Here is a 20,495-nt window from a genome sequence, read left to right as displayed (position 1 = left end):
TTAGAATGTTCTTTACATCTCCATTACAAAAAGTCCTTATACATTCAAGGAAGATGCTCTGAATCTGATAGCTTCCAGTGAACAAAAGAAAAAACACAAAGTTTATGTAAGTAATCACATGTTTACCAGACCCCATTAAGCACTGTTACTTACTTAACTAAGACTTTTGCTCGAGAAGCATGATTTTTAATTCAATTAGGTAAGACAATAAGGAAAGACTGCAAAGAAAATGGAATTTAAAACTTAATTGAGGTAGTTAGGGAAAAAGATACATTCTTATTAGCCCAGGAAATATTTTCTATTATGTCTGACAATCCTTTATTTCCCTATATCGAATGTCATCTGTAACAAAACTGTATTTTCCAAATTAATGTGAACTGTCTTCCTCTGAATCTTACTAGTTTACATTTACACTTGAAGTGTAGCGGTTCTGCGGCCCTAGCTTGTGACTATGTCAGCCCAAACAGTACCTTTTAGAAATTTTACCCAAGTCTGTCTCCTCTAAGAAAATTTTAAAAGATGACTCATTCCCTAACACATAATATCCTTTGCATAAAAATATTATAAGCAAACTATTAGCAAATTTTAACATGTCAAAAGTCAGCAAAAATAAAATACATACCAAGCACAATTTTTACACATGATTTTCCAAACTAGGAATAAACTTATCTTTATGAATTAAAGCGTTACTCTCAAGAGTTTAAATGAAACAATTAAGACTACAAAAGATACGAATTACCACACATACACAAAGGCTACTCAAGAAAACGTACTTAAGAAATTCCTTTCGCTCTTAGGTTGTATGATTATTGTATAATAAAGTGTCACCTCTACCACAAATACAGAATTACACAATATATTTTCTCTAATGGGAATGAAGGGCATAGGGAACAAACAAAATCACAATCCCAGCAGAGTGTGGTGGCTCAGCCTATACTCCCAGCACCTTGGGAGGCTGAGGCGGGCAGATTACTTGAGGTCTGGAGTTCAAGACAAGCCTGGCCAATATGGTGAAATCCCATCTCTTCTAAAAATACAAAAATTAGCAGAGCCTGGTAGCATGCGCCTGTGATCCCAGGTTACTTAGGAGGTTGAAGCAGGAGAATCACTTGAACTGGCAAGCAGAAGTTATAGTGAGCTGAGATCATGCCACTACATGCCAGCCTGGGCCACAGAGCAAGACACTATCTCAAAAATAAATAAACTAAAAAACTAAAAAATAAAGCATCATTCATTATCCAACCCCAATAAAGACAAGACCAACTGTTTTTTATAAATGTTTTCCCACTGTTTATATTACAAAATGACAGGAAGGAAGGATTCATTATAGTACCTCTGGGTGGCAAATCCATATCCCCTGATGTTAGTCCTATCAAGTTGGGCCTTTGTGCATGCACTCTGTGTCTATACATAGGTCTGGAAGTGTTTGTTATGCTTGGGGCTTCAGGATTGTAGCCATCTGTGTCATACGTATCTGGTAATACAAAAACTGTAATTAAAAAACAATTATAAAACTCCACTTGGTAATTTTTTAATATTGATAAGAGAAAAAGTAAACAGTATAACATATTGTTAATATATAACATGCTTTATATGTATCAAAAAAGAAAATAAACTTTATTTTTAAAAGTTATTAAAAAGAAAATGTTTGTGAAAACATTCAGAATTGAGGGTTATTTAATGTACATTCACCATGCCTATACAATTTTAGTGAGGAAAGTAGTCTTCAGAGCAATTCTCTCTAGACATTTTAAAATTCTTCATCTAAAACTACATTATGAATACAAAAAGGGCCAAAACTGCACCTGCAGTAAAAAGAGAGGGTGGAGCAGGAGGAGGCTGGTGATGAATGCCAGTTGTTACTACAGTAGGAACAGAACTGGTTGCAGAGTTTGGGGGAGCATCCATGCCAGATGGCTGCAAAGGAGGAAGTGGAGGTGGTGGTCCTGTCAAAACCAAAGAATAAGAAATATCATCTGAAAGCAAACAAATAAAACAAGTTATTGCACATCTGAACAAAATCTTCTCTTTTAACAAACTATAATATCTACAAACACCAAGCTCTTACAACTGAATTAGATTTCCAGGGTAAAATATCCTTTTAATACATTTCAAAACAGGTTTGCCTTAAGCTATGAAGGCCTGCAGGCAACTGGGTTTTACCAGTGATGTACTTAATTCACAGGATCACTCCAAACCACAGTAACTGGATTGGCACAGGCTACAAAGTGAAGGTGTATTCCAAATGGAAATATATTGCTAATTATTTCTATCAGGCATCTATGGGATTCCTTTAGATAATTTTAATTTAAGAATCAAACTATTAACTTCTAAAAATAGACTAAGAATGGCTAGATAAATACAGGCAAACATATTTACTTACCTGTGACAGGTGGGAGACTTGGTGGCAATGGACCTGGAGGTGGCACTGGAGGCCTGAGGTTCACAGGTGGGGGTGTAAGAATTGGTGGAGGCGGGGGGAGTCCAGGAGGAGGTGGTCCTTCAACAACAGGAGGCTGTGCTGGGAAAGGCAGCATACCAGGAAGATTCACATCTTCTACAACTACTGGGTCACTTCCATGATCGAAAGGACACATGTCTCCTCTCATACAAAAACCTTTTTCTATGAGGAAAGAATAGTTAGAAACAAATATCAAAACCACTGGAAATATATATTTTCTATAAGTTAGCAAAAGTATTTAAAAATATGAGTAGTATTAATATTGGACAAAAGGATAATTAACCATTTCCCAAGAGCTACTTGCTCTTCTCTAGTAATATATTTATCAAGTAATAGTATATTTAACATACTGATATAGTTAGGATGTTTATCCTCTCCAAATCTCATGTTGAAATGTGACAATCTGGTCAGGCGTGGTGACTCACCTAAGGTCAGGAGATCGAGACCAGCCTGACCAACATGGTGAAACCTACTAAAAATACAAAAATTAGCTAGACATTGTGTCGGGCCCCTGTAAGCCCAGCTACTCAGGAGGCAGAAGCAGGAGAATCACTACAACTTGGGAGGTGGAGGCTGCAGTAAGCCAAAATCGCAACATTGCATTCCAGCCTGGGGGACAGGATAGACTGTCAAAAAAAAAAAAAAAAAAGGAAATGTGACAATGTTGGAGGTGGGGCCTGGCGGAGCTTTTAGGGTGTCATAGAAGTAGATTCTTCATGAATAGTGTGGTGCCCTCCCCGGGGTAACAAGTGAGTTCTCCCTCTATTAGTTCACAGGAGCTGGTTGTTTAAAAGAGCATGGCACCTCCCCTCCTCCCCACCAGCTCCACTCCTGCTCCCTCTTTGTGGCTCTCCCTTTGCCTTCTACCATGACTGTAAACTTCCTGAGGCCTTTGCCAGATGCAGATGCTGGCTCTACACTTTTTGTATGATCTGCAGAACCATGAGCCAAAGAAACCTCTATTTTTTATAATTTCCCAGGCTCAGGTATTCCTTTAGGGCAATGTTAAATGAACTAACACATATACATACTTAAAAAAAAAATCAAATTAAAATAAGTAACCTAGCTAACAAGAGAGATGAGACTTAAATATAATTTTTGTCTTTAGAAATGTCCTTCATTTAAATCTCTCACTTAAAACTAAACAAAAAATTGCAATTATGGCTTTAATACTACTTAAAAATCTTTTACAGCAAATCCTTAAAGGTCTTCAATTCTTTAATACAATTCTTACATAAGTGACATTTACATTTCTAGGTACATTTCTACTTACAGTCCAATGTACCTAGAAAACCTAGAAAATTCTAAACAAATGACTTTTGTCAATGATGTTTCAGTAGCATATTGTCTAATAACTCAGTAGATATTTACCCTTGTTTGGTAAATTCCCACAATTTATTAAGACTTACTTGCAAATAAACAGTATCTTTAAATTGATACTCAAATAATTAGTGGTAACTAACAACCATTTCAATCATATTGAGGAATTCAAGAAGTGATTAAGGCTAATTTCCCACTATTTCAGAGTTTAAGTCTTTGAAAAACTGTATACAACATAAACACAGAATTTAGGCAGCTGGAAATACTAAATACTGCATGAAACAGCTGAAAGACTTACCATCATAGTCTCTACACCGTTTCTTTGGCATGGGTGGTCTTACATAAGAGTTATGATCCACCTGGTCTTCATGAAATTCAGACCAACTTTCAGTAGTGTTGTTACCATGATGAGTAGGAGCAATTACTGTAATAGTGCTGCTCAAAGTAGGTACAGGGTAGTGGCCAGATGAAATACTAGGTACCGAAGAGACTGGAGTATAATTATTTTCTAATGGATCTGTTCTATCCAGGTCATATTTAGGTTTTACCAGATCCCTTTCTGCAATAGAAGATAATTAACTTAGAAAACTACACTGTATTTTAAAACAACAAAAGTCCCATATGTAAGAAATAGTAATATTTTTATAAACATAGAAAAGTTTTAAATTTTGCAAAATCCTTTTATAAAAAAAATATTAAATTAATATACAATGTTAAAAGCTTTTTTCAATATAACCCAAACTACAAATAAAACCACATAAAGCGACCATATTTAATTTTTTTCCTGAGAGCTTTGTTCATAGAAAAAATAAATTTTTTATTTTCTTCATCTTTCAATCTTGGTATGCATAATTACAGACCACAAAACAAAACATGCAATAAAGTATGGTCATTTTTCCTGTGATGAACATTTTGTAGTCATCCATCTAAAGTTATTACTATGTCTGTTTATTAAGGTAAGAACAAATGAGCCAAAAGGAGCTCATATTAAACACATGCAAAGAAACTAACTAGACTATGCATATGGTCCTAAGAGAAAAGAAATTAAAGAGATTAGTTAATTGAAGCAACGTGCCAAGAAGCCTAATATACCTAAATCACAGCTGGGGAACATTTCTAAGAAAAGAGTAACAGAATACAGGGTTTATATAAAGGCCGTAAATAGTATTAAGAGTAGCAAAAAAAGTTTGAGTAAAGGTGTTTTACTGAAAAGTGTTTGTTATTTTACTACAGTATATTACTTCCAATAATATGTACTAGAAGAAAAATCATACATGTTGGGAATGACATGCTGTTGTAAAAATATACATTTGAAATAAAACTTTTTAAACTTTTAAAAATAGTTTCGAAGTATAACTGATATATAATAAACTGAACATATTTTAACTGTATAATAAGTTTTAATTAAGGTATACACCTCTGAAAACAATACTACAACTGAAATGATGTATATACTCATCACTCCCAAAAGAATCATCATACCCCTTTATAACTTTTACTTTATCCCTCCTTTACTCCATCTCAGGCAACCACTGCTTTGTTTTCTGTCATCATAGATTAGTCTGCATTTAAAAAATTTTACTCTGGGCACAGTGGCTTAGGCCTATAATCCTAGCACTCTGGGAGGCTGAGGTGGGTGGATCACCTAAGGTCAGAAATTCGAGATCAGTCTGGCCAACATAGCAAAACCCCCAATGTGACTCTACTAAAAGTACAAAAATTAGCTAAGCATGGTGGCACTCGCCTGTAAACCCAGCCACTCGCGAGGCTGAAGCACGATAATCACTTGAACCCAGGAGGCAGAGGTTTCAGTGAACTGCACTCCAGCCTGGGTGACAGAGCAAGACTCTGTCTCAAAGACAAAAAAATAAATAAATAAATTTTTAATATACATATTTACTGTTGGCCTCCTTCTTTCACTCAGCATAATTACATGGAGATTCATCCATTTTATTGCATGTATAATAGTTCTTTTCTTTTTATCCATGTTATGGTATGGATATACCACAACGTGTTTACACATTCACCTGTTGATGGACATTTATGTTGTTTCTAGTTTCTGGCTATTACAAATAAGGCTGCTAGAACATTTGAGTACAAATATCTCTGTGGAAGTACACTTTCATTTTTTTTAGGTAAATAACGAGAAGCAGAATAGCAGAGCCATATGCTAAGTGTAGTTTTAACATTTTTATATACTGCCAAAATGCTTTCCAAAGAGTTACATACAGCTTATCTACATTCTCACCAACACTGAAGACAATCAGTCTTTTTCATTGTGGCTATCCCCACTTAATGTGCAGTGGTAACTGTGATTTTAATTTGCATGAAATAAAATTTTTAAAGGAATTTTTTAAAAGCATTCTCTTGCACCACAGAATATATCATAATAGAAAAAAATGAAGATAACACTGACAAAATGTTAAGCAATTTTTAAAAACATTTAAATATGGAGTTTTTCACAATAAAAAGGTAACCAAAATATACATGTACTATTTACCCCTGCTTCGTGTTCTGCTTCTGCTTCTAGTCCTGCTTCTATCTCTGTCCCTCTCACGAAGCCTCTCTTTACTCCAGCTTCGACTTCGACTCCTGCTGTAACTGCGACTCCGTCCTCGTCTTCTATTGTACCGGTCTCTGTATGAATCTCTTCGAGGAGGGTTTCGATCATAATCTCTTTTGCGAGAACGATCATCTTTCTTCCTCTCATCACGGCTTCTAAAGAAATATATGATCACTTTTATACAAATAATTTTTAAGTGACACCGGCAAAAGCTTATTAAATGTAAAAGTCGTATTTAATTCTTGTAACATAACTTTTTACTCTACCAAAAGACAACTGAAAAAAATGAGCTTAAACTGAGTTTAGTACCCTAAATCCCTTTTAAATAAAAAACAATCTTTTTAAAGCCTTAACCCTTAGTCTTATACACATTGGCTTGTATAAAATTAGCCATCTGTAGATAAAGACACTTATACATATGACTTAGAGTACAAACAGAACATACTACCTTGTACGTATAGTCTCATACTTACAGACATGTATCATGTGCATTGTATTCTAAGTGCTTTTGAAGCCTGAATGAGAACAACAATTTAATCACACTAAAGGGTAACTTTTGGCAAAAAAAGAGCCACACATTAAGATTCTACTGGAATCTGAAATTAGGAATAAAAAAGTACCAGCTAATATAAATCAAGCACTGTTCTAAACTCATTCCCAAGACGTACAAATCTGACCTAGATTTTCATGGTAGAAACAGACCATAGTTATATTTTCCTAGATCAATAAAAGAGTAGATATTACTTGCCTCTATGTAAAAGATAATCCAAGTCTAAACATTCATATAAAAGATAACTTAAGTTGAAACACTAAGCATGGTGCAATGAACCACTTACCTATTTTCCCTGTATCGGGAGCTTGACTGGGGAGGACTGTGATTTAGCCTTCTAGAAAACTTCTTCTCTCGCTCTTCCTCCTTAGTGATCTGATACACACACACACAAAAGGTGTACGAGTTTTGTAGTTATTCCACTGTAGCAGTCTTAGACACATTACTACTTTAATGACTTTATTAACATTAACATTTAGTTAACATAAAAATCAGTTTATATAATGTAGAAGCAAAATTGTCATCCTCTAAAAGTATCCAAACAATACTAAGTATAGTCAATCATTTAACAGTATTACGGTCTAATGAAAGTTCATGTGAATGATAAACTTATCTTAGATAATAGTGGTGAGAAAACATTTTAAGCAAGTATGCTCATTTTAACATAATTAATGGAAATCTGATTTTATTCTTTTAAAAGTCTAACATACATTCATATTTTGGTTTCATGGATATGGTCTGGTACCAAACACATCAAGGAATATAGGAGAATGAATTAGAACTCACCAAGTGATAAATGTGTATGTGTGTGTGTGTATATACACACACACACACACACACACACACACACACGTATCTGGGAAAACAATATGTAAGGTAAAACAGTTCTCCAGTTTCTCACAGCAGCATGACAGCTATATATTCCTGCTTCCTACAAGATGCTGCCATTCATTATACATAGCTACTAGAAAGTAACCCTGGAAAATATTCTCTAGATTAGTGCTACCTTCTCCAGACTATATTGTTGAGTTGTCAACAATAGGAATGAAAGGAATAGTTTTTCTAGATAATTAGGAAAAAGGACTTAGAGGTTAAACAAATTCAGGAAATACTGAGCAAGTGGCTTCTATAAATAAGACAGGATTCAAGACTTTGCATTGCTGAGAACCATAAGATATTCTTATGCAGGTAGTCTACAGCTAGGGTATACGTGTCTCAGTTTATGTCAGCTGTTTGAGCATCCCTTTGATAATAGCCTCTGACTGTCACAAATGTGGACACTTTAGGCTGGGCACGATAGCTCATGAACCTACAATCCCAGCACTCTGGTAGGCTGAGGTGGGTGGATTGTTTGAGGTTAGCAGTTCGAGACCAACCTGGCCAACATGCTGAAATCCCATATCTACTAAAACTACAAAAATTAGCCGCCAGGCATGGTGGCACGTGCCTGTAATCCCAGGAGGGAATTCCAAGAGGGATACTCAGGAAGCTGAAGCAGGAGAATTGCTTAAACCCAGGAGGCAGAGGTTGCAGTGAGCTGAGATGGTGCCATGGCACTCCAGCCTGGGCAACGAAGTAAGACTCCATCTCAAAAATAAAAATAAAAATAAGCGTGCTACTTTAGATGAGAAATCAAACAGAAATCCTATTAACAGACTAGACTAGGAGAAATCATCTTTAAAGCATACTTTCAACAGTTTGCCTTTTTAAATTCAAGTACTTTTGTACTCTTTCCACCTATTTCAGCTCTCCTCCCAGACCAGACGAAAGACTGGGTATTAATACAACCCTTCTGATGCACCCTTTCTCCTCGATTTACTCAATGCACTCTTGCAAGTAATCTGACAGATCACTTATTTCACAGTACGTGCCCATCTGCAAACTTTTAGTATAGTCACAGCATTTTTTTTTTTTTTTTTTTTTTTTTTGGAGATAGGGTCTCACCCTGTTGCCCAGGCTGGAGTGCAGTGGCTCAATCTCAGCTCACTGCAACCTCCACCTTCCAGGTTCAAGCAATTCTCCTGCCTCAGCCTCCAGAGTAGCTAGAATTACAGGCACCCACCACCGTGCCTGGCTAATTTTTATATTTTTAGTAGAGATGGGGTTTCACCATGTTGGTCAGGCTGGTCTCGAACTCCTGACCTCAGGTGATCCACCCGCCTCTGCCTCCCAAAGTGCTGGGATTACAGGTGTGAGCCACCACAGCCACAGCATTTTAAACGCAGATTGCCATCTGGCATTTTGACAATTCTTAAAGATCAGGGATAAGTATCTCCCACAATTAACTGAGAAAACAGCAATGAAGTATTATTACATCCATAGATAATAAGACTAAGGATTTGCTACTAACTCGATTGGGAGAAAGACTACTTCTCAAGCCAAGGAACAATGATTTACTCAAGATTTTTTGATAATTAAAGTATGGGAGAGAGAGAGAGAGTGCGAGAGCGCGCGCGCGCATATTTTTTTTGAGACAGAGTTTCACTCCTCGCCCAGGCTGGAGTACAATGCCACAGTCTCGGCTCACTACAACCTCTGCCTCCCAGTTCAAGCGATTCTCCTGCCTCAGCCTCCTGAGTAACTGGGATTACAGGCTCTGGCTACCATGCCTGGCTAATTTTTGTATTTTTAGCATATATGGGGTTTCACCATGTTAGCCAACCTGGTCTCAAACTCCTGACCTAAGGTGATCTGCCTGCCTTGGCCTCCCAAAGTGCTAGGATTATAGGCATGAGCCGCCACTCCCGGACAAAGTATAATTTTTAACAGCAAAAACCTGAAACCAACCCAAAGTTCCACCAGTGGGCAAAACTTGAATAAATCATTGCATATCTCTATTTGGCATAAGCAACTGCCAACACAGTACCCACACCATTCCTTTCTTCCTAACAGAACACCTATACTGTTAGGTATGAAACATGTTTAGTAAAATTTACATTTCTGTTCTTCCCAGGAAGATAAACTGATTGGGATATTCTATGTGTGTATCTGAAAATATATAAATATACATGTGTAAAAATATATTCAGATAGAGATAAAAATACATTTGAGAATTACACATATTTGTATATTTTATTGAATAATAAAATATATTATTCATATATAATCTGAAAAAAGCATTAAAAGGAGAAAAAACAAAGGTCACAACAGCAGTATCTCTTACAATCTCAAAAATAACAGCAGCTACTATTTACTGAGAACCTACCAGGTGCCACGTGTGAGGAATAAATAATGTATATAAAGCACCAATCACTTTAATATTTCCATTTCCCAGCTTAGTAAAATGAGACTCAGAAAAGTAATGCTTTCAAGGTCACAAAGCAGTGATTTGTGGAACCAAAATGTGTGTGACCTTAAGCTGGGGCTTAATGCAGAAACATATGGCTTAACTGTCAACAATTATTTTCACTAAAATTATAGGTTTTTTTTTTTTTTGAGACAGGGTCTTACTCAGTTGCCCAGGCTTCAGTGTAGTGCTTCAATCAGCAGACTCAGCCGCTGGGTCTCAAGCATTTCTCCCACCTTAGCCCCTCAAGTAGCTAGGACTACAGGCATGCACCATCCCCCCCAACACACCTGACTAATTTTAAAATATTTTTTCTTAGAAATGAGGTCTCACTATATTACCCAGACTGATCTCAAACTCCTGGGCTCAAGTGATCCTCCAGCCTCGGCCTCCTAGAAGGCTGGGATTACAGGCATGAGTCACCACGCCCACCCTGGCCAAAGTATAATCTTTTAATATCAACTTGAAAAGATATGAATTATTATATGACTGTTAAATAAGGACGAAGAGAGAAAGTTAAAAAATATACACAAAAATTTCAGGACCTCTTGAAGTATGAAGTCATTTTCACTGACCTATGAAGGTCCTTGTGTATTACTACCTTAAAAATAGTTCCCTACTAAATGTATAAATGACAAAAGCAAACAGATCGACTGTCAACCTAATAATTTTTATAGAACAGATAATACGTCTCCATGTCTGTAAGATATTGTGCAGATTAAAAGCAGAACTGACACCATTATCCTCAGAAAGCCAGCCTGCTTGTAAGGCTGGTCTTTGGCTGGCTCCTGGGCACTTTGATTTTTCGAGGGTTCCCACTATTCCCTAATAAGACATGGTTCACTGTGCCTGAATCGTTTATGAAACAATATGGTCTATGCTGAACATCTGTTTTCCTCCCAGGAGTGTGGAATTTTGGTACATACTACGTAGCCAATGTCTATGTGACCAGTCCCAAATAAGAACCCTGAGCAGAGTTTATAAGGAGCCTAATCCCCACGTGTTGTTTAGTTCATTGCTAGGGGAATTAAGCACATCCTGTGCAACTTTGAAGACTTTGGAAGCTTATGCTTGTTTTCCACTAGACTTGGCCTCATACACCTTTTCCATCTGCTGACTTTGCTTTGTATCCTTTTGCTGAAATATGCCAGGGCCATGAGCAACATTATAAGCAGAGTCCTCATAAAGAAGTCATTTAAACTGGGAGTGGTCCTGAGGACACCCAACACAAAGATCAGGACTCCCATCACAAAGACAGAGAAAATAAAACTCAGTTTAGTTATTCCTCTTACGTGTTTAAACAACCTGTAAGGTACAACACAAATCCTTACCTCTTCTTTCTTTATATCTTTTTCTTGGTGAGGAAAAAATTCTACCTTCAGGCTTCCAGATGATGGCTGCTCTGGAGGAGGTAGGTAACTCTTTGTATTCACAGCATCGAAAAGTTTTTCCACAAATATCTGTGTCTCTAGAAATAAAACCAAACACCACCAATTAAAAGACATTTGTTAAGATTAATTCCTTCTATACATCTTATCTCTAATATGATGAAATATACTTTTGACTTTTATAAATCTAGAAAACATACTAATGTCGGCCAGGCATGGTGGCTCACATCTGTAATCCCAGCACTTTGGGAGGCCAAGGAGGGTGGATCACCTGAGGTCAGGAGTTCAAGACCAGCCTGGCCAACATGGTGAAACGCCATCTCTACAAAAACACAAAAATTAGCCAGGTATGATGGCAGGTGCCTGCTGGGAGCTACCTGGGAGGCTGAGGTGGGAGAATCACTTGAACCTGGAAGTCGGAGGTTACAGTGAGCCAAGATCATGCCATTGCACTCGATACTGTGCCACTGCACTCGAGATCACACCATTGCACTCCAGCCTGGGCGACAGAGCGAGACTCCATCCCCCCAGAAAGAAAATATACTAATAGCAACAGCTTCCCAACCAGTGTGTCATGGCACAAGTCCTGAGGCAATATTGATTCAAGTTATTTTCAGGATGATAGGGACTGGAATGGTCGCAGTCTCTGCGACAGTCACCTCCAGCCATGACTAGTCTTCTCCACGTAACTTGGTCAGTGTGCCAAACACAATCATTATTTAGATGTGGCAAGGTGCAAAAAGCAAAAAAGCAATGTGCTAGGTAAGATTCAAAGCAGTTTCCTAAGCAGTACTAGCTTTAAATAAATAACCATTCCGTCGTTTTCTTAACATTTTCACCTACGTAAGAAAAAATAACATGCTTAAATAAGCACATGGACATTACTGAGGTGGCGTCCATTTTAAATAAGCTATGGATATACTCAATAATATTTAATTTTGCTAAAATTAGGGCCTCTTACCGAGTTCCTTTAATATAATGTTGATAATCTTATTTTAAATAACATTTATTTTCTTTCTTTTTTTGAGACAAGAGTCTCACTCTGTCATCCAGGCTGGAATGCAATGGCACGATTTTGGCTCACTGCAACCTCTACCTCCTGAGTTCAAGCAATTCTCCTGTCTCAGCTTCCCGAGTAGCCGAGATTACAGGTACTCACCATCATGCCCAGCTAATTTTTGTATTTTTTGTAGAGAAGGGGTTTCACCATGTTTGACCAGGCTGGTCTTGAACTCCTGACCTCAGGTGATCCACCCACCTCAGCCTCCTGAGTGCTGGGATTACGGATGTGAGCCAATGTGCCCAGCCTTAAATAACTTTTTAAAATATAGTAGTATTTTCAAATCAAAGATCTTACCTTTCTGAAGAAATACATCCAGCTGATCAATACATAATGCCTTTAACTCTTTTTCACTTTTGTCTTTCTTTACCAAAGCCAGAACATATTTTGCTAGGGCAGATGGATCGGCATCACAGCTAAACAAGAAAACAATGTTAAAAAAATTTTAGCCAACTGCACATTCCACAAATTCTAATTGCAAACTGAATAAGTGAGAATGATAATAGTTAAGTGAGTTAATACACGTAAAAAGCACCTGGGTCATGGAGTACAATCGAGAAATTTAAGTTCTCTTTACACTAACACTCCTTAATGCTATGTGTAGCCATTTTATTTCTTTAAAACATAACCATCAGTATATTAGTTTAAACAGTGAAAAAACAAAGCCTAGAAATAGATCCAAATATACTAGGAATTCAGATTTTATAAAAGTGACATCCAAACCAACAAAGAGATAAATTAAGCAATAAACAGTATTGAAGCCAGACACAGTTACTCAATCCTGTAATGACAGCACTTTAGGAGTCCAAGGTGGACAGATCACTTGAGCCCAGGAATTCAAGACCAGTCTGGGCAAAATGGGGAAACCCAGTCCACACCAAAAAAAAAAAATTAGCCACTCATGGCAGTGTGTGCTTGCAGTCCCAGATACTAAGGAGGCTGAGGGGGAAGAATCATCTGAGCCTGGGAGTTCAAGGCTGCAGAGATCTGTGATCATATCACTGCATTCCAGCCTGGGTGACAGAGTTAAGACAGTATCTCAAAAAGAGAAAAGAAAAAGTACTGAGACAACTTGGCAGTTACCTTTTACAAAAGGAACTTGGAAACACATTAGAGGAAAACACAATTTATTTAATCCCGGAGTAAGAAGACAAAAAATCCATGCATCAAAAAAGTAATGTGATTACATTAAAAAAAAAAAAATCAAAAACCTCAGAATGAAGCGTCAACAGACAAATGAAAAACAAGCTCAGTTTATCTTATCACAAAAAGGCTAATTCCTCTAACTCAAAGTGTTTCTATATCAAGACCAACATTGTAAGAGAAAAAAAGACAAAGTATATGAATAGATACTAAACCATAAAAATAAAAATGACTTTAAATGAGTAAAACTTCAACCTCACCCATAAGAGAAATACACATTTAAGTTATACTGAAATATTTTTCAGTTATCAGGTTAGCAAAATCTAGTATATACAAAAACGTATTCTGGTGGCAAGACTAAGGAACAAGCAGTTTTAAACATGAGCTGGTGTGAATAAACTGGTAGCTGACAGGGAGAGAGTATTCTGTCAGTATGAAGGTCACAAACGCAATTTATGTCTATGAATTTATTCTAGAGATATACTCACATGTTCAAAATGGCATGTGTACAAGTTATTCATTGTGATATTGACTGTAAAATCAAAAATGTGCATTTGTCCATTTACAGAGGACTGGAAAAATAAACTGTGTTAAAATCCAACATGCAGCAAAAGGATACAAGAAAAAGGTAATGAAGTTTTCAACCCTTAAAAAAAAATCTTCATATCAATTTGTTAAATTTAAAATGCAAGACAGAGAAAAGGTTTGTACAGTATTTCCCATTTGTGTTGGGGGAGAAGAGAAATCTGGCTTATACATATGTGAAAGGATAAATAACGAAACTACGGCTATTTGTTTGGGCAGGATGATAGTAAGAACTAAGTAAAGAAGGGACTGGGTCAGAAGGGAAAGGTTTTTTTTAAAAAATAATTTTATGTATTCATAGAGTACAATGTGATAATTTGATACACTGATATGCAATGTGTAATGAACAAATCAGCCTAATTAGCGTATCTATCACCTAAAACACTATTTCTTTGTGTTGGGAACATTCTGCTCTTCAAGCTATCTGAAAATATAAAATTAACTATAGTTACCCTACAGTGCTAAACAACAAAAGAACTTACTCCTCCAATCGAGCTGTAATTTTTAATCTGTTAACCAACCTCTCCCTAACTCCCTACCACCCTTCCCAGCATTTGGTGACCACTATTCTACTTTCTACTTATATGAAATCAACTTACTTAGCTTCCATATATGAGTGATAACATACAGCATTTATCTTTCTGTGCCTGGCTTATTTCAATTAACATAATGTCGGGATGGAAAATTTTTGACGTCTGAACCATTTTCATCCAATTCAAAAAAATGATATAATTGTTTATAACTAAGTTAAAATTATAATGTAAGATTTTGCAAGTTAGAGCAAATAACAATAAAATAATAGCAGTAATTACTAACACCTAGTTTGTGCCTTGCTTGAACTGCGCTTCTAAATTTACATACCAAATTGGGCTCTCACTTTATTGATAAAGAAACTGAGGCTGAGAGAAAAGCTACGCAGACTGCCCAAGACTACATAGCAAGGAAATAAAAGAATCAAGATTTAAAATTAAATCTCATACTCCAAAGTCCACATTCTTATCCACCACACTAGACTGCCTCTTACAAGGTGCCAGAAACCTGACTTCCAATTTCCTTTTTAAACACCTAGAGTTACAGCCCCTCCCTATTCATCTGATTAGTTCTTTTAACAGTTGTCCACAATGCCTCCACCTCCCTATATCCTTAGCTCCCGCCATGACACAGTTCCTGTGCTCACCTCTTCCTGTACTCTCTCTCCTTCCCAGCTTAATTTTCAAAGACCATTATTTCAAGCAGTCTCTAAACAATGCCTCAATCGTGTATGACTCCTTGTCCTCTTACCATCCTTTCATCTACCCAGCTGGGCAAAATGCCAACCAAGAATCAACCTCTCAGCTTAGATTTAATTTCATAGCTTGGTAGCATAAAAACAACAGCTTAATTCCACACCGATAACGTAAGTAAGGGTCAGTAAGTAAGATTTTCCAAGGATACTGATGATAAAAAAATGATTAACAATAATAGCTTTAAAAAGATATAATAAAGATATTAGGAAATCATAGTAGGAAGATGACTACAAATGAGCACAGGGAAAGAAAACTTAATAGTTCATTTGAGGAAAAATAGATACATATAAGATATATTTGACATGACATCCTTCAATTCGCTTTTATTGCTTATCTGTTAGCAATTTTAACTAACAATCAACACAAAAATAATAAACACAAAATAGAGATTCTACATGTTCTACCTAAAGTTGAAATGGAGAATGTTAATAAAATAATAAGTACACATTAAAGTAAAGCTAGCAAATACTGCAAGACATATAGAAAACATCTCTACTCCTATACATTTCTGGCATATAATAGTTCTGTAAGAGTAAACAGTAACATAAGTCACTGAATCAAAAAGTACATCTTAACAAGTGGACAGCTTTGCTTGCACAGAATCCTACTGAGAAACTTGACTGTAAGTCAATCAAGAGGCCAATTCAACAGTTTTTATTCTGCTTTATTATAAAGACCACAAAGGTAACTGATAAAGTGTCAGAGATAAGAGCTACTTTCTTAAGGAACTAGTACAGTTTACTGTATATGCTGTAAGACTCCCTTGATCAACATCATTGTGGTTGTTTTACAGTACATCCTCAAATTCTTCACTCCTCCCTTCAGAAAGGTAGAACCTAATTTCCTACCCTTTGAGCACAGACTCAATTTAGTGACTTGTTTCTAAGAAATCGCCTGGTATGCCCCAAGGACACTCCAGCAGCCTTATGGAGAACACTATGTGGGGCAAAGAAACGTGGCCTTCAGCCAACAGCTAGCAAGGAACTGGGACCTCTTATCAATAGCCACATGTGAGCAAGCTTGTCCCAGCACAACCTTAAGACTACAGCTGTGCCCAGCAGTTTGACCACAATCTCATAAGGAACACTGATTCAGAAATACCCAGCTAACTTGCTCCCAAATTCCCGACCCATAGAAACTGTAAGATAATAAATATATGCTGTGCCACTAAGCTTCAGGGTAATTTGTTACTCAGCAATCACGGATCGACTTTTCTTATAAATCTATTAACATTTATTCACAAAGACTTCAATGATACAGAGATTTTTTTTTAAAGACTTTCACTTTTTCTTCCAAAAATTTAATTCAATTTATTTATTTCAACATTTTTTTTTACTTATTTATTTCTCTATTTTTAAAGACGGGGTTTAACCATGTTGCTCAGGCTGGTCTTGAACTCCCGATCTCAGGTGATCCGCCCGCCTTGGCCTCCAAAGTGCTTGGATTACAGGCATGAGCCACCACGCCTGGGTTTATTTCAACATTTTTAAATATGACATATGATACATTCAATTTTTGTTTTATCATAATGAGCATGGATATATTCAGATCTATGATGAAGTAAGCATGAAGAATTGAAACAATAACCTTTTGATACATCTAGAGATATAATTACATCTGGCCATCTGGTAGTACTGTATGAGACCATGAAACAGATAAACTGAATAAGCACAATCAACCAGACATCAACCAAACTAGACATCAAAAGTTAAACATATTTCAATTTACTGGGAATCGTTATGGTACATAATACTATTACTGTGTTTTATTGTAACTGCTGTAAATAAACTCAATCTACACTGGGTCTAAATGCTGTAATTTAAGCTAATATTGGTTTGTTGTAGTAAATTTTCAACTTATTAGTGGTTTTCCCAGTAAGTTATCTATCATTTTTCAGTTCTCTCAATGAAATACGTTTCATTCTCACATTATTTTTTAAATGGGACACAAAAAATGAATTAAAGTGTTAGCAGCTAAAAATCTAGAGGAAGGCTTTTGTGATATTATAATTATTATGTTCTATAAACCACGGTTTGATAAAACAGCAAGACAGAATTCCAGAAGAATCTCTGCTCAACATTTTCTGTAGAAGCAATCCGAACTGAATCAAAAACCATTATTCACAATAGCCACAACAAATAAACTACCACATTCAGAAGTTCTAAATCCTTGAAATAGTCTCAAAGGCAGATGATTTTTTAACATTTGTAAAGAGTTCATTTATATATGAAATTACATAATAAAAACAGTGGTTATAATTTTGGCAAAACACTTGAATTAGCATTTAAGAGGCAATTTTTCTTAAGTTCTACAAGTTCCATTTTTAGTTAAGTATTTTTGAAAACAAAAAGCTGAGTAAAAAATAGAAACCACAGAAATTTAATAATATACTAAAATGTTACGTATCAGGAATCAAAAGGCAAAACATGTTCTCTTTTCTTTTTTTTTTTTTTTTTTTGAGACGGAGTTTCGCTCTTGTTACCCAGGCTGGAGTGCAATGGCGCAATCTTAGCTCACCACAACCTCTGCCTCCTGGGTTCAGGCAATTCTCCTGCCTCAGCCTCCTGAGTAGCTGGGATTACAGGCACGCGCCACCATGCCCAGATAATATTTTGTATTTTTAGTAGCGAAGGGGTTTCAATATGTTGACCAGGATGGTCTCGATCTCTTGACCTCGTGATCCACCCGCCTCGGCCTCCCAAAGTGCTGGGATTACAGGCTTGAGCCACCGCACCCAGCACATGTTCTCTTTTCTATTTGTCCTGTTACGTTATCTGAACATCTAGTAATGATGTTATGCAAAGTCAAAAACATTCAAATTAGCTAATTTAAAAAACTATATTCATATAGCAAATGGTTTTCAAAAATTATCTCCATGGCTAGTAAGACTGTTAGAGGTATTTTACTAGTTGCCACTGCTGATAAAAGGCTTGCAATTGGAATTAATACATATCTTGTCAGAGCTAGACTTTACCCCTGCTATATTGCTCACATTCTGAAAATGTGTGAAAGAAAAAGTAGAGCTGAAATCGCCTCACAAATCAGGGAAAAAAAAGAAAATCAAGTTTTGAAAAGTACTTCTCAGCTCCCACAAACAACAGAATCTACCAATAAAGTATGATTCTGACCACCAAGTGTTCCAACTGCAATTACTCTTCTATGTGTGTGATGGCGCTCATGAGGGGGCAGAATATAAACAAAAGCAAAAACTAAAATAAGGCAGGCATGAGATCTGACTTAATATAGCATTTGCAGAAAGCAAACAGAAGGTAACAACTTAAGTACTTTAGTAAATTAAGTTAAAAGTGTGAAATGGTAGGGGGAAACATAAATTATAAACATGCAATAAAAGAGAAAGCTGAGAACTACAGAGGAGAGTGCTGTTCTCCTATGCAATACAGAGTGCTAGTACTTTCAGTTCTAGGTGCCACCGTTAGAAATGCACAAACTCAAACAGATTCTTAGAAAATGATCAAGATCATCTATGGATGCCATTATTAGATGTTTTTCTAGGGATTCTCAGCCTAGAGAACTGAAATGTTAGAGAGAACTGGGTAAGTCTTCAAATAATGAAAAGGTTATCATAAGGAAAAAGGATTACATTTATCCAATATATCCTCCAAGGAATATAACTAAAGCCAGTAAGGAGAAGCAGTCAAACAGGTTTTGGCTTAAAATAGAGATAAGACCTTTTTTTTTGGTAATCAGAGGCCTCCCAACGGCAGAATAAACTGCCTCTAACAGAGTTCTCCACCATTAGAATGGTTTCAAGTATAGTCTGAACAGCTCTTGGCAGATAAGCACTGGATTAGATAGTAAATCCCTCACAAACATGAATGAGTATAATCATTAGGCTTAAACTTGTCCATGAGATGTTGTGCAAATATATGAAATATAATACAGAATTCTGTTCAATTATTGATCTACATATATTAACAAAAAAGCATTTTTTTAAAATTTCACTGCAGAAATTTTACTACATGTCATGTAGACATGTGCTCTGAAGAAAAATTCAGGTTGAAAGGATAAAGTGTAAAGGAGGAGAAAGGAAGAAAGGTAAGGAGAAGGAAAACAAAAAAGAGAAAACGAGTATTATTTAAGATCAAGGAAGGACTCTGTTGAAGTGACATTTAAACAGGGATATGAATTTTGATAGGAAGGGAAATGGAATGCAAGCATGCTTCATGACTATCTGGGGGAGAAAAAAAGCCCAGGCCAAGGGAACCCATCAGAAAGAACCTAAGACCTACTTGACAGATACAAGGGACAGAAGTCTAGTGAAATGGAGCAAAGTGTGCATTCATGAACACTGGGGTTTACAATTTTACTTTTCCAAGGATTTCAAATTAACTGCTTCAGTGAGCTTTGGTAAATTAAATCTCCAAATCACTATAAAGTCATTCACATCAATGATTTTAAAGACATAAAAATAAAACTTTGTCCATTCCTGTATATACTATGTTAGGGATACCGCTAATAAGAAAGCTTTTTTCTTTTTCATTTTATTTTTTTAGGCACAAGGTCTTGCTGTTACCCAGGCTGGAGGGCAGTGGTGCAATCATGGTTCACTGAAGCTGTGAACTCCTGCCAATCGATTTATCCACTGCTGCCTCCCAAGTAGCTAGCACTAAAGGTGCACACAACCACACCTAGCTTGTATATGTGTGTGTGTGTGTGTGTGTGTGTGTGTAGAAATACAGTCCTGCTCTGTTGACCAGAGGCACACAACCACACCCGGCTAGTGTGTGTGTGCGCACACCACACCCAGCTAGTGTGTGTACACAACCATACCCGGCGTGTGTGTGTGTGTGTGTGTGTGTGTGTGTGTGTGTGTGTGTATAGAAATAGTCATG

At 36.6% G+C, this 20,495-nt stretch overlaps 1 protein-coding gene across 50 annotated transcripts in view; it reads right to left on the bottom strand.

Moving 5' to 3' along the window:
- The window catches only part of RBM26 (RNA binding motif protein 26), a 95,934-nt gene that overhangs the window by 53,065 nt on the left and 22,374 nt on the right, over window positions 1-20,495 (bottom strand). For 15 of the 50 annotated variants that reach the window (XM_078339613.1, XM_078340257.1, XM_078340148.1 and 12 more), the window contains exons 2-9: window positions 12,926-13,044; window positions 11,512-11,648; window positions 7,181-7,269; window positions 6,282-6,499; window positions 4,080-4,340; window positions 2,384-2,623; window positions 1,806-1,946; window positions 1,334-1,474 (exon numbers count right to left, since the gene is read on the bottom strand). In XM_078339613.1, the coding sequence (XP_078195739.1) occupies window positions 1,334-1,474; window positions 1,806-1,946; window positions 2,384-2,623; window positions 4,080-4,340; window positions 6,282-6,499; window positions 7,181-7,269; window positions 11,512-11,648; window positions 12,926-13,044 (1,346 nt within the window). Of the gene's footprint in view, window positions 1-1,333; window positions 1,490-1,805; window positions 1,977-2,383; window positions 2,624-4,079; window positions 4,341-6,281; window positions 6,500-7,180; window positions 7,270-11,511; window positions 11,649-12,925; window positions 13,045-20,495 lie in introns of all 50 variants that reach the window. The other 35 variants (XM_008979207.4, XM_035295541.2, XM_078339858.1 and 32 more) reach the window with 3 other exon arrangements.

This window comes from Callithrix jacchus, chromosome 1 (genome assembly GCF_049354715.1).
Source record: "Callithrix jacchus isolate 240 chromosome 1, calJac240_pri, whole genome shotgun sequence".
NCBI classification, from domain to species: Eukaryota; Metazoa; Chordata; class Mammalia; order Primates; family Cebidae; genus Callithrix; species Callithrix jacchus.
This window is presented reverse-complemented; position numbering and strand designations above follow the sequence as displayed.